General features: G+C 43.1%; 2 protein-coding genes, 1 long non-coding RNA gene and 1 other non-coding gene across 4 annotated transcripts; 3 read left to right on the plus strand and 1 right to left on the minus strand.

Annotated features, from left to right (window-relative positions):
* The first annotated feature begins 482 nt into the window (after positions 1 to 482).
* On the plus strand, positions 483 to 1,569 carry LOC114440930 (uncharacterized). The gene is made up of 4 exons (XR_003671226.1): positions 483 to 621; positions 901 to 1,034; positions 1,230 to 1,299; positions 1,377 to 1,569. It is a non-coding gene; the product is annotated as an uncharacterized LOC114440930 (long non-coding RNA).
* Positions 1,071 to 1,160, plus strand: LOC114444149 (small nucleolar RNA SNORD60). Its single transcript, XR_003671520.1, has one exon. It is a non-coding gene; the product is annotated as a small nucleolar RNA SNORD60 (small nucleolar RNA).
* A 413-nt stretch (positions 1,570 to 1,982) lies between the features above and the next one.
* Positions 1,983 to 4,009, plus strand: LOC114437178 (guanine nucleotide-binding protein G(I)/G(S)/G(O) subunit gamma-13-like). The gene is made up of 3 exons (XM_028407689.1): positions 1,983 to 2,312; positions 3,402 to 3,509; positions 3,592 to 4,009. Exons 2-3 carry the CDS (start codon positions 3,412 to 3,414, stop codon positions 3,695 to 3,697), a joined length of 204 nt encoding a protein of 67 aa, XP_028263490.1. The 5' UTR covers positions 1,983 to 2,312; positions 3,402 to 3,411; the 3' UTR covers positions 3,698 to 4,009.
* A 64-nt stretch (positions 4,010 to 4,073) lies between these two features.
* Positions 4,074 to 13,140, minus strand: chtf18 (CTF18, chromosome transmission fidelity factor 18 homolog (S. cerevisiae)). The gene is made up of 22 exons (XM_028399113.1): positions 12,909 to 13,140; positions 12,375 to 12,464; positions 12,140 to 12,290; positions 11,572 to 11,776; positions 11,357 to 11,449; positions 11,002 to 11,054; positions 10,759 to 10,900; positions 10,447 to 10,671; positions 10,258 to 10,355; positions 10,050 to 10,173; positions 9,829 to 9,965; positions 9,651 to 9,744; positions 9,473 to 9,571; positions 9,270 to 9,400; positions 9,072 to 9,186; positions 8,761 to 8,985; positions 8,507 to 8,656; positions 8,242 to 8,372; positions 6,546 to 6,690; positions 6,327 to 6,422; positions 5,787 to 5,856; positions 4,074 to 4,226 (listed from the first exon to the last, which is right to left on the minus strand). Exons 1-22 carry the CDS (start codon positions 12,997 to 12,999, stop codon positions 4,105 to 4,107), a joined length of 2,787 nt encoding a protein of 928 aa, XP_028254914.1. The 5' UTR covers positions 13,000 to 13,140; the 3' UTR covers positions 4,074 to 4,104.
* Positions 13,141 to 13,772: the final 632 nt, after the last annotated feature.

Here is a 13,772-nt window from a genome sequence, read left to right on the forward strand (position 1 = left end):
GAAAAAAGTAATTACATTAACCAGTTAGGCTATTAATATTTTCCCACTACAGTAGACAGTAAATATGAGTTAATGCTACCACCAAATACCCTTTTCTCAATGAGATTTTTTACATTTTAATCGTAATAATGTAATAAATATGTTATTGTTGCTGAAAAATGAAAAAAAAAACGCCAACTCCCATAATGCTTTGCTGGCGCGGGCGCGCTTTGGCTCATGGGAAATATAGGCGTTCAACGCTAGCAAACATTTTGCTGTTTTATCTTCGTTAAACAGCCTGTTTTTCCAAGAAGAAATGTCCTGCACACCGGGAAATACAAAAACATTGACAGCGGGTGTTGAATTGCTAAACAGCTCAGTCCCAGATGCTACACTAAAAGAGGTAGCCCCGTGGCTAATAGCTAGCCCAGGAAGGGGCGGGACCACGGAGGAAGCCGTGTGTATATAAAGACTGGCTCTGCAGCAGGAAGTCCTCTTTCTTGGATGTCCTGTAGAAGCAGAAGATCGATAACTTGTGTCTTCTTCATACAAAACAACATGGCAGCAAATAAAAAGACGAAACTCGCCCGTTTTCTGTCGCCCGGTGGATCAAAGACGTCTGACCGCACAGGAGTGAAATAAGTGAGTATAACGTCCACAGGAGGAGGACAGCGTGCTGAGACAACACGTGGCACAGCTACCAGCCTGCAAACACTGCTGGAGTAGCTCCCGCTAAATAACCAATTCAAAGATTTTAACTTAAAATTTGCATTTAAATCTAAAGTCAGGAATTCTCAGTATTTGGAGAGAACCAGTTACACAAAGTCTGCATCGACCACGTGGTTACACTTCAGAAAAGAACTCTTGTATTTAATTATAAAACATAATAACTCTGACCATGTGTCTGTCTGATCTTCACAGCCATCAGAGTTGGACGCGCATGCACAGACAAGTGAATGATGGGTTTAGCAGACTGAAGGCTGGACCATGTGCTGCTGGGTCCGTTTAATGGGCAGTGTGACGGTCCTGACGGTGAAGTCCGTGTGGGACAGCAGGTGAGTCATATGTTACTTTGCACCATAATCTGCATCAGCCAGTGAGGACAAAATAAAACAAACTTTTCTGACACCTACTATGAGAGCTGAACTCCAGCTCCTGATTCTAACTTTGATCTGAGGCTGCTTATTAACATTCAGGAAGGCTAAACTTCAAGTTTCCACTTGACTAAACTCAATCCAAACTGTTTATAGATGAGACTGAGCTGGAAGAGGATGGCTTTGACCAGATGTAAGAGGACTGATGATGCTGCTCACATTAAAGGTGAGTGTTCACTCCTCTGCTGTACACATCCTCCAACCCCTCTTAGACTGGCATATTCACCCGTTTCTGTCTTTCAGGTGGGACATGAGTGACGAGCTGAGCCGGATGCCTGCATGACGATGGGGGCAGGCTGGATTTGAATGAAGTGACATTTTATATTGTCGCTGAATAAACGTTGTGATCAATGGTCTGTGTGGTATGTGACGTCATTTGTATTGGCTGGTGAACATGTGACCTGATGATCATTAAAATGAATTTGTACTCGCTGAATGATTTAATGGTGTGTTTGGCCAAAAAAAAATGAAATGGTGAGCATGAAGTGATTTTCAGGCTTAACCTGGAATATTTTATATTAAGGGTTGGATTTAATCTTAATTTAATGAGTCTTGTACTCATCAGCATAAAAATCTTAACGATGGCTGCTATAGTGTCACGTTTTAATCAGATTGTGGCCCTAAAAGAAGAGTTGGAGGCTTCTAGGGGTTATTCCCAAAAAAAGGGGGACTGAGGAAAGCCCAGATTATCAGTACTCTAAAGAAATCGGATCCAGTAGAGGAGACAGAGTGTGATGCTCAGTCTCGGAGGACAGAACCCGCCTCCGCTCATCTGAATGGAAAATTAACTTCCTGCTGTTTTCCCTTTGGAGCGCGTCCTCATTTGCGTTATTTCCTGGTTCTGCTCGGTCTCTGCGTGTCCGGATTTCCATACAGGTGCGCCTGCGGCTCCAGCCCTCGTTTGCCTGTCAAATCCCGGAGGTGAGGCTGCTTTCCCTCCGCCCTGCGCATCCCGCATCCAGTCAGCGGCAGAGAGGAGCGTAGGGGAGTGCCTCTGCGCCGCGGACACACGCAGCCTCCTCCTCCCCCACTCTCACTGAAGCCGGACTCTTCTGCCGGGTAGTACGCCACACAGTCGCCACTCTCAGCGGTCACTGCCGCCGTGAAAGCCCAGAGTACACCCTCTATCCGCCGGCTGCGCATCAAATCGACCAGCGGTCCTCTCCGGTAGGCCTGACGGTAAGAGTGTCATTTTGTTGAGAGGTTTTCTGTCTTTCCATCCGTTCATCATCACGACACATCCGCGTCTGTGCTGATGTTGTTTAAGGTAAACAATGGCACCTTTACTCGATGTATTCTCACGCAAAGCAACGTTTATGTCACACGAGACTGTAAATATGAGAAAATGGGAGAATCATCTCAGCTAGCAGTGATGGAGAGGGACGGCACTTCAACACGTTTGGAGGATATTATATTTCATGATGAGGGCCTTTACGTGGAGCATCTGGCCGCGGGATGGATGCTGGAGGAGGAAGCAGGCACCGGGCGGCCGACCTACTTAGACCCATTAAAATGATGACGAGATGGGAGATGAGGAGGAGGAGGAGGAGGAAGGAGACAGCAGATAGAGAGGGACTGAAGTGGTCCACGGCTGGTTTCAACTCTCTCGTCCTGCTGTAATATAGCAGGGTGGGGCAGAGTTTACAATGATAAGAGACAAAGCAGACACTAAGCTGGATAACCTCAAGTTAGAAAAAAAAATCCTTAAACTCTGTCTAAGTTTTATTTTGTAGTCACTGCCATTGTAACCCTCTATTATTTATCAGGTTTGCTTTGCAGAATAAGGCAACCTACAGTACCACCACCACATACATTTGTTTTACATTAAAAAGACGAAATAATATTAATGATTGTTAAAATGTTGTATTCCAGACTTTTGCCATTTCCTGCTTAAAGGGAAAGTTCACCTACTACACTAGTGTTCACCCCATCGTTAATAAGAAGATAAATTATGAACCACTCCAGGAGAGGCAAGGGTTAACAAGAGAGGAAGATAACGAGACAAAAATGAACTCTCCGACTCTAACTGGTTTTTACCTGCTGCTTAAAGACTCTAAATATTGACACACTTCATCCTGAAAATCCCAACGTGTAGATTAGAGCTGTGTGTTTCCTAAACTGAACCATGTCTGCAGAATCGAATGGTAGAATCGAATGGCAGAATCGAAGTATTTGGCGTGGAAGTGACCTCAGTGTATCTGAAGCTGTGACCATCCAACCCACTCCAGCTGTGTTTTTTCAGTCTGTTTTGTGTGTGTGTGTGAACAGCAAAGGCATCATGGAGGAGTTAGATGTCCCACAGATGAGGAGAGAAGTGGAGAGCCTTCAATATCAGTTGGCAATCAACAGAGAGAAATCCTCCATCACTGTTACCGAGTGAGTGTTTACTATATACACACACACACGTTCCCTTCAAGACTCACAGTGGTGCTAATAGTGCGTGTGTGTTTTGTTGCAGGCTGGTGAAGTGGATTGAGGGCTGTGTTTGTGATGATCCATTTCTGAACCCTGAGCTGATGAGAGCCAACCCCTGGGTGGAGAAGGGCAAGTGTGTGATCCTTTAATGATCACACACGCATGCACACACACACAATCACGGATGCATACAATCAGTCATACAAGAATAATACACTCCTACATAGCCATGCTGCACTAACTCGCACTCTTTCTCTTGCACACACACATTTTTTATGTTTATTTATTTGAAGACTCTTGAATGCTGTTACTTTATGTGTGTGTGTGTGTGTGTGTGTGTGTGTACAGCACTGAGTAGCTTTCTATAGGTTTGTTTTGATCGGACTGCTGAGCAACGTTCAACAACACGTTTTTATTGGCTCTTAACACTGTCAATCCAAATAAAGACTGTTTTGAATGAACAAGGAGAGTTGTGGATTGATTGTTGGATGTTTTCATACAACACAAGAAAAACAAAAGCAGCTAAAAAATAAAGACATAAACCTACGACTGTGTGCTACAGTAGTTCTCTGATATACACATTCCGTCTGACAGCGTTGGACATGCCCTCATTGAAGCGGAACCACACGTCACTGTTTCCCACTGCTGTTCCCATAGCCTGAACTGCACACTTCTCACCTACAGGGAAGTAGAGAAGAAAAATGTTGTCAGACCTAACAAACCAAACATACTACAGAGTTTTAAAGCCTGAATAATTATTCAAATGGTTGCTGATTAATATAGTTAACCAATGATTCATCTGTAATTTAAGAACAATAAACTGGTAACCTCGCAGAGATCAGTCACTTGCTGGGTTATTGGATAAATCACAGGCTAGATTCAGGCTGCTTCTGTTGTCAGCACAAACCACCATCAAGCCTGTAACACATCCCTAGCTGCTGGTACGTATTTTCTTACATGACAGTGATTGGTCTGAATCACAGTGGTTGGTCCACAAGGGTGCAGCTTGAAGCCTGGCATGATGGACCGCCTTATGTGATCACTCAAATCTCAGGAGAAACCAGCTACCTGGCCTATAAACACACTGCTTCTCCAATGGGAGGATTTGCACCTTTTAATACATGTTAATATTTGAAAATATAAAAAAATTGTGCTGTTCAAACAGGGCTGGCCTTGGAATGGACTTTTGGGAACCTTTAATGGTAATTTTATTTAACGTTCCTGACAACCTTGCAAAAACAGGAGATACGTTGTGAACATGTCTTCATCCACTGGCATTTCTACCCAAACAGATGAGAAAATACCAGCATTGTTATTTAAAGGGCACAGCTATGGATTATGTTCAAAGTGAAGATAATATGGTTTAAGTTGAAAAAGACTCGTTTAGCTTGTTTTTAGCGTCAAATTCTACACAAAGCTTTTGACAACTACAAACACATGAAAGCAACTTCCAGTAATCCCCTTAAATTATAAATCTAATTCTGGGCCCCAATGATGTAAACTCAGCTGAAAAGTCAAGTTCAGTTCTAACATAGCGGCTTTAACCACCAGAGCATGGATGGGTCAGAACTGAATGTCTCAAATAATGTTAGAAAGTGATCATGCACTCAAACAAAGAACTAGATAATTAACAACAGAAGCAGGACACAGGATTTGTGCCTATTTTAGTTCGTTGAAGCCTGACATCCTGCTTTGACCTACAAACAGCCACAGCTCTGTATTACAGGATGGTGAATTCTTGTACGCACCGTTTTCAGAAAGGTTATTGATTTTAATAGGTCCACTTGTAGGGTGGAGGTGTAATGCCTTTTAACCCAGCAGTGATGTTTGGTTCCTGTAGCACAAAGCTGGTGACAGGCTAAGCACAATGACTACCCTGAGGAGTGGATTTTGCCTCTTTACTGACTACAGGAATAGTAAAAACTTAGAAAGACAAGTACTGTGGGCAGTGTTATTCTTTTTACTGGATAAAATATGAAGACTGTTCATGATATTTGCTGCAGTACAAATAGAAAGAGAGGTGGTGTGTATGAAAATGAGGTGGCACTGCTGCTGGCAGTCCAGATCTACTTCCTGCTGCCTGCCACGAGAGCACCAATTTAGAAGCATTACATAACATGCATCAGTTATCACCTCCTGTGTGTGTTTGGACCTGATGTGCCTTGAGGCGTCATTTACCTAGACAGCCTGTGTTCTCCAGAGGTTCAGAAAAATGAAACCACACAGTCTCTACAGTACCTGTTTCTGAGCTCGGCTGGGGTGTCTGAGGTTTGGGAGCAACAGCTCGACCGAAGAAGTCCACCTCTGGCTATAGGACACAAACAAAGAGTGAAGAATGACAAGTTAAACAGGAACTTTATGAAACACTGTCCTCATTAACAAGGTCAATATCAACGAACATTCACTCCACCTCTCATTAGCCTAATTTTCTACTTTCACCATTAGGGACCATCACCCAGTGGCTTCTCATTATCCTCATTCTGCCCTCTAGAGGTTAAATCACTTCACTACTGAACTATTATAAAGAAAAGGGTCTTTTGTTCAGTGCAAATTGGCAGCTCCTCTCTGGCTCCCCCTGCAGGCATTAAATAACATATACACCAGAGGGGAAAAAGAGAAAAGGTGTCTTGTTCAAATAATGTAGATCACAATCTGTCTTCATGATGGACTGATGAACTGGGAACACAAACAACACTGTCACTAAAGAGTTGTTTTAATGTGGCCTATTGACTATCACAGAGCAAAGTTAGCTTTTGTGTGTGTGTTTTCGTGTCTCACCCTTGTCTCCACTGTTGTCTGCTTGACAATGTTCTCCAGCCTCTGCTGATGGTTCCTGGTTGGTTTAGGGCCAGAACTCTTTTTTTCTTCCGCTTTCTGCATCACACAGCAGATTATAAATACATTAGATTATTAACACACCCAGTGACCTTATTGTTTGCAGGCTGCACTGTATACAACCCCACAATCTGTTGGCTTAAACACATTGTGATATCTCACAACAGCAGGGTTCCTCTGCAGCATCAGCTGCTCGGCCCTCCTCATCTTCTCTTGCTCCATCTCTCTGCTGATGGTTTGCTTCGCCTGATACGTCAGCTGGCGGCGGGGAGGCAGGCCTGCAAATTTCACCACGTCCTCAACACGCCTGGAAACACACACAGACAAAAACAGCTCAACAAAACACATGACGGTAGTTACTTACACACAAACACACTCATAATGTGAAACAAAATAACAAAAAGCTTCCACTCTGGGTGTCATAGTTTATGTTTTCCAGAATAAAACCCTGAGTCGGTCATTCTCTAAAACCTTAATCCTCTTACTGCTGATCTCTACCTCAATCCAACACACACATCAGAGCTCTCACTGTCAATATAAATAAAATGAAAAAAGTAGCATAGTGCATTCACCTTTATCACAAGAAGATATCACAAAAATATACAACATAGAATTATGCAGCTAATATTGAAAAGTATAAACTGTTTAGATTGATTGAAATCTCTATTTTAGAACAAGCACAGTACCATTTTCAACTGTAGTGACTGCATTCACATATCCATCATCCACAGAACACTGAGGATATTTCAACAAAGCAGACAGAAGTAAATTACGAACAACAGTTTTAAGACAGATGATGAATGAATTCTTCTCTTTTTCTTTGTCCAATCAACAATAGTTCAAAATAGGCACAGTCCAATCATATACTCTGGAACGGGGTGCATCTGCTTTTTAGTTAACATCCAAAACTGTTGTCCTGCGTGTTTATCCATCAGAGAGTGGTGTTGTGGTGTGCCTGTGAGGGCAGGTACAGGAAGGTGTAGATGAGGAGAAGCAGCAGCAGGGCTAACACTAGAGGCAGACACCAGTCGTTGGTGACCAACACTTTGTCACAGCGAGCCTGCAGGAAGGAGCCCCCCTGGCTGTCTGGCCGCTCCACGACCTGGGCCGGCATGATTACCGTAACAAGCTTGTTATGCCACTCTAACGATGTCAGTGTATTGTGTCCGCAGCCAGTAGTCACAATAATGAAGGCCAGCCATAAAAAAAAGCTCTCCTCCAAATTAAAGTGTAGTCCTCTCTTTTATTCAAACACTCCTCGGTCACTCCAGCTTAACCTATCCATCGACCTGTACACCACAGACAGCTTTCACTGTTTGCTACCCTGCTCAAAGACCACAACCATCACACACTCTCACCAGGTGTTTAGAGGATTATTCTCTAAGCCTTCAAGCAGAGAAACCACAGAGTGGACAAGAGCAGTGACCTTCAACACTCCACAAACACACATCTGCTCCGCATGTGGCCACTGGACAGTAGAGTGAGTGTGTAAGTAAGCAGGTAACTGTTTATACAGCACCTTTCACTGATAAAATCACAAGGTGCTTTACAAAGTGAATTAAAACAAAAAAAAACATTTAAAACAATTATCGAACAATAGTTAAAAAAACACAACAAAACAGAGTCAACTAAAAGTGTCTTGGGCTTCTCTTTAAAACAATCGGTCACACACAGAGAGAGGGGCAGAGCGTTCTGAAGTCTGGGGGCCACTGCCTGAAAGGAGTGGTCTCCCTGGGTTTTAAGACGAGTTTTATGGACCGTAAGGAGGTTCTGGTGTGAGGATCGAAGACTGCGGCCAAAAGAAGTAACATACTAGCATGTCTGTGACGTACTGGGGTGTTTGTGTGTGTGTACTTACGGCTCCAGTACATAGGTGTACTGCCCCTCAGGTGTGCGGTCCTGCCTGTATGAAAGGTTGTAGGCCAGCATCGTGTTGATCAGCTCACGCATCTGCTCCTTTTCTCTGCTGCTGAACAGCTGTGGATTTACCTGGAACAGGATCATTACATCCCCCAATTAATGAAACAAACTTTCACTATTACACTATTAAATTTTCTTTTGTTTGTTTAATGGAGATGAACAGGTGAAACCACTATAGCTAGTGCACAGGTTTATTTACTCACAGGCCGTAGTTTGGGGCAGATGATGTCAAGGAGCAGTGTGAGAATATCAAGTGTTAAGCTGAGCTGGCTGATCCTTGTTCTGATGCTTGCTGGGATGTCCACCAACATTGTGGACAATGCATTCCTGCTACTGACGAGACGAGAGGTGGCCTGGGGAGGACATGACTCAGTGATGATGTCGGAACTGTGTTTTTTCTTTGCGTCATTAAATAACTACATGTTTCCCAACACCTGTATATGTAGAAGATTAGTACCTCATGGTGGCTGTGGGGATAGCTGATGCGCGGCACGTGAGTGTGAGCAAACAGGAAGTGAAATGTGATGGCCAGGAAGGGCAGGTATTTCATCAGAGTGAAGTTCTGTCCGTGCATGATCACTTGGTTCAACCTGTCTGAGAACGACAGCCAGTCCAGAGCCTCACACACACTCTGTAGGTTGGGATCCCTCACACGCATGGACAGATAATTATCATACAGACCCTGAGAAAGAAACACATAAATTAACAATGTACAGCAACTTTATTGTTTTTTCATACACTTGTTACAGTTTTTTTAGTTTAGATCACCTGTGAAACCTTTTCATACTCTCCACTAGATGAGGCCAGATGTAGAATGTGCTGGAACCGCTGAGCTCCACTTCCTGAACCCACCAGCTCCTCAAATCCTTCACCAATACGCTTCCTGAAAACACAAATTACTGTGCTTATTCAACATCCAGTTAGTGCAGACCTGATGAACAGTATCAAGTAACCCCGGCCCGATACCGTTTGATTCGTGGTAACTGGAAGATCTCCTGCCACAGATGGAACAGGCCTTTGTGCTGATCCTTCTGCCCCACAGAGACAGACTGAATTGTCTTGGTATCCAACTGCTTGTGTCCACGGCCATGGAGAAACTGCACAGCCAAGAAAACAATTATAATGGATACTACTCATGTTATATACCTGAAAGCCCCCACTTTACAGACCTGTAGTGTGTTGATGCAGGATCGGATATCATTGTCCGTCTTCTCACAAAGTGACATCAGAGTGCCTGTGTCCACTTTCAGGCCCTGCTGGAGAGAGATCTGAAAACAAAACGTTTAGACATGATTATCAATGCCTGTGCACTTCTTCTTGAATGAGTATGTGTCTGTGTGTACTGACCTCAGCCAGTCTCTGTGTAAGGCGGGAAGGCTGTGTTTGAGGGAAAGTCAGGAGGAATGCCTGCTGCCTGAGAGGTCTGAGAGCAGGCACATAACTAAAGACAAACGAGAAATATTCAAGGACTGTATTATTACACTGCCACCATGATGCTTCTGTTACCCATCGCTGTGTCTCTTACAGGTCATTGCAGATGCAGATTATAGGTCGAAGAAGGATGGGCTCCTTCTTCTTTTTCTTTTTGGTCCCCTCAGGACCGGCCTCCCCACCATGTCCATCTTTCCTGTTTAGAACTGCTAAGAGTATGTTGATGGCAGCCTGCAGAGCACCACACAGGAGGTCAAAACACTCAGTGCATTACACTTATTTAGCCAGACTCTAAAAACCACGAGCAGAACGTACCGCGGGTGCTCCATCAATCTCATCAATAATGAGGCAGTTGGGCCTCTCATTGGCTCCTAACACTGACTTCATCTGTGTTGCTGTGTCAATGCGTTTCTGGAAAACTTCTGCACTACGATCATCACTGCAGGAACATCAATAGCACCAATAAGGTTATAACAGAAGATTAAACTAACATCAATTTTAATTTTGATTTTGTTTGTCTAACCTGGCATTGATTTCCACCACATTGTACCCAGCATGCTTTGCTATGACATGAGCCAATGTGGTCTTTCCTAAACCTGGAGGACCAGACAGCAACGCCACCTATAGAAAGAATATAAATCAATATTGTTATAATTTATATAACAAATAAGGTCATTCATTTGAAACAGACAGGGCACTGTAGCTGTCCAACCTTGAATTTGGGCCGTTTATACTGGTCCAGTTCGGCCTCCAGCAGCTCCTCAGTCACCTCGACTTTGCTCTTAAAGCGATTTTGATTCTGATTTCCTTGATTGGGTTTGAATGAGTTCTGATTGGGGGCCTGTCTCTCAGTCCTAGCAGGGCGGGACCTCCTCTCTCGCCCAAACACTACAGTGTCCCAAAGCTTCAACCACTTGAGCAGACAGCGGTTGGTAAACTGTAAAGGAACAGGTATTCATCAAGTTATTCATTTATACAGAAAGCACAAAGTACTGGTGTCATAATGAAACTATACATCACTTACATCGTCACTGAGAAGCTCCGTGTAGTGGTGTGGAGAAAATCTGTCCACCCACAGTCGAGACCTTCTACCCTCCGTGTCTTCGGGATCCTCATGTTCCTCTTCTTCTGTGTTTTCAGCATCAACCAACACATCATTCACACTGCTGAAATATGACACAAATCCAAAATGTTTAGTTAAAACTCTGTAGAATGTGCCTCATTTTAATTTTGACATGTGTGTCTGAGAGAGAAACAGATGACTTACCGGGTCAGCAGCTCTGTAAGACGCTGTGATTCCTCTACAACCTGCTGGTGATGCTGCAGCATTTTGAATAAAGAGAAAATATTTAAAAATAAAACAACTTAACTGGCTCACGGTTATTTTTTTATGTTGAGTAATTAGAAGATATTACTTATAATATAGGATGCCTGATATCTTATGGGTCCATAAATAACAAATATGAGTCTGATTACAGGCTTCTGTCATGTTCTCACATCGAACATGTTTTTTTTTTTTTTTCCCCAAATGTGTGTGTATGTGTGTCTCTCCAAAGAGCGTTAACCTGAGAGGACTAGAGCCAAACCTGATAAGTAACATGTCCAGATGAGGAGTTACTCACCCTCTCTGCCTCCTGTTCTCTCAGCACTCCTATTGGTACTGCCAGCAGCCCCAGGCCACCCTGGGCATTTGGTACTATTCTGGAGTCAACTCTCTGGTGACACAAAGTGAAACACTTTGGCCAAAAATACAGTAGTGGCCACAAGAAAATTGCAGTAAAAGAGGGTTTTCAGGGCAATTTTCTGCCCAACATTACATGAATAATAGAGCTTTAACCTTTGTTCCTGTGTCTTCTTTCTGTCTTAGGTAGACACGACATCCTGCTGAGTCTGTCACACTGATGTAGTCTCCCTCTAAAGGGGGTCGTTTCAGCACATGCAGGGAAGCTAGCGCAGTAGTGTGAGGTCGCCTAGGTGTCTCTGGGATTGCTGCAAAGCCACTAATATCAAGCAAAGCAGAAGCAGACCTAGCAGAAGCATACCTACAGAAACACAAACATGTCCATGTTGATCAATAAAATCAATAGTTATATAATTTTTTTGTGGCAGTGAAACCAAAGGTTAAATGTTTTAGTATGTGTAAAATATAAAAGTGTTTTTACATGTTGTGTTTTGTTTGCATCACAATACCTTCCCTTTTCTAACTTACTGAGATATTGCAGCCTGTTTATCAATGAATGCGCTGACAAATACAATTTCTTCATTTAAAATAATTCACTGGATACAACATCATTAGATTATCCTATAAAGACCCATCTTCCTGTCAACTCACACTGCAATTCCAAACTTCTTTCTCCCTCCCTTTTCTGTCAGTATTCTGGATATTCACCACATATCTCTCCTACCTGACAGCCTGTCTGGGCTCATACTGCTCTGGAGAGGATGGTGGTGTGATGTCATCATTCTGGGACAAGACTTTGCTTTGTTGAATTTGTGATCCGTCAAAAAGTCGCTTGGCCACACCAGTATCCTGCTTTTGCCGCTTTGCCTTTGGAGCTGAAAGAAACAGGCTGTACAAAGTTACAACAGCAATCTAACAAACACAAGAACACACATAAACCCTCCCTGAGGTGAACTCACTCATCGGCTGATCATCCAGCAGGTGCTCAATGTCTGAGATGTCGTCACCTGTCGCTCCATTGTGACGTATCAGTGGTTTGGAAGATTTCTCTAAGATGTTCAAGCATACACACACATCTTTTATATAGATGGTACAGTGGTATTGTACTTGCTGGCTTAGTTTCACCCTGTAATGGCTCAGCTGCATCCAAAGAAAAGAGCACAAGCATGGTAGTTCTTCCAAATTTACTTCTCTTATTATGAATAAGGCACAGTTTCAGTTTCTTACTTTATCAAGCTCTTAAGATAAGTAGACACTTGTCATATACTGTCATCTCAGATTCATTTTGTAGAACTCAACACAACATTCACCCAGACTCATAACAGCATATATCCAAGAGGCTAGAACAACCTCGCTAATAACTGTAGAACTAGCGCTGCATGAAAAATGGAGCTCAATAAAACTGAAGCCAACTCTTATTCTTTAATTTTTAGCACAGTAACGCGCAGTGAAGTGTTTACAGAGAGTCAATCTAAAGGTTAGTCTTAACTCACCCGCCTCCATCTGAGCCAAAGCATCCAGCTCGTCGGCATACTGGTCTTCGAAGTCGTCCTGTATCTCGAATAGTTCGTCATATTCGTCCATTTCGATTCCTCCGGGTGGACGATACGACCAGACACACTGCAGGTACTTTATCTAACGAGAAATACCGGAAAGCGCAGTTTCCAGCGAGTATCTCAGCTTCTAGCTTGCCTTTGCATCTGAGAGTCCGCGGCAATTTTTGACGCGAAGTATTACATCCGGGTGACGCGAGTCTCCTACTATCTGATTGGCTGTTGGAGCAGCTCCTCACTTCCTGTTTTGCAGCGAAGGGAATGAGCGACACAATGCACAGAAAATGTGCCAATAAACACAATTCTTATATTGTATTTCAGACACAAGAGGAATCCCTGTCTCTCTGTTAAATATTTTTTTTCAAGCAGCTGCTTGGGTCAGTTTAAAGTATTTAAACTTAAAATTTCCGATGCATTGTTTTTCTGTGCATTTGCTTTTTAAATGTGAGAAGACAGAAAAGGACTGCAACAAGAGTGTGTGTGTGTGTGTGTGTGTGTGTGTTATTTCCTTAATTATTTGTCATTACATACATACAGACAGAGAAGCAGGATACTGTAGCTACACAAAGCTGAAGGAGACATTTTGACATTTGCATGTTTAAAGCCCTTTTATCTCTATGAGTCTGACCAGATTGATGATACCAGAACCACAGACTGACAGAAATGTCTGACAGAAAATGTAAGTGTCAGATTACCACAGAGCCATTTTTCCACCTTCTGGTTTGCAAGAAATCATGTTTCCTGCATTACATGTTCAGCATGCTCTTAACATTTACATTGTGGTGTGTGTGTGTGTGTGTGTGT

The sequence above is a fragment of the Parambassis ranga genome, chromosome 1 (assembly GCF_900634625.1).
Source record: "Parambassis ranga chromosome 1, fParRan2.1, whole genome shotgun sequence".
In the NCBI taxonomy this organism is placed as follows: Eukaryota; Metazoa; Chordata; class Actinopteri; family Ambassidae; genus Parambassis; species Parambassis ranga.

What these genes read in the sequence shown, in the direction of transcription:
- LOC114437178 (XM_028407689.1), top strand. Translation starts at nt 3,412, where the DNA reads ATGGAGGAGTTAGATGTCCCACAGATGAGGAGAGAAGTGGAGAGCCTT. An exon ending in TCCTCCATCACTGTTACCGA is followed by an intron (nt 3,510 to 3,591) that starts GTGAGTGTTTAC and finishes GTTTTGTTGCAG; the next exon opens with GCTGGTGAAGTGGATTGAGG.
- chtf18 (XM_028399113.1), bottom strand. Translation starts at nt 12,999, where the DNA reads ATGGACGAATATGACGAACTATTCGAGATACAGGACGACTTCGAAGAC. An exon ending in CAGTTACCACGAATCAAACG is followed by an intron (nt 9,187 to 9,269) that starts GTATCGGGCCGG and finishes TTGTGTTTTCAG; the next exon opens with GAAGCGTATTGGTGAAGGAT. An exon ending in TGCAGAGGAACCCTGCTGTT is followed by an intron (nt 6,423 to 6,545) that starts GTGAGATATCAC and finishes TGTGTGATGCAG; the next exon opens with AAAGCGGAAGAAAAAAAGAG.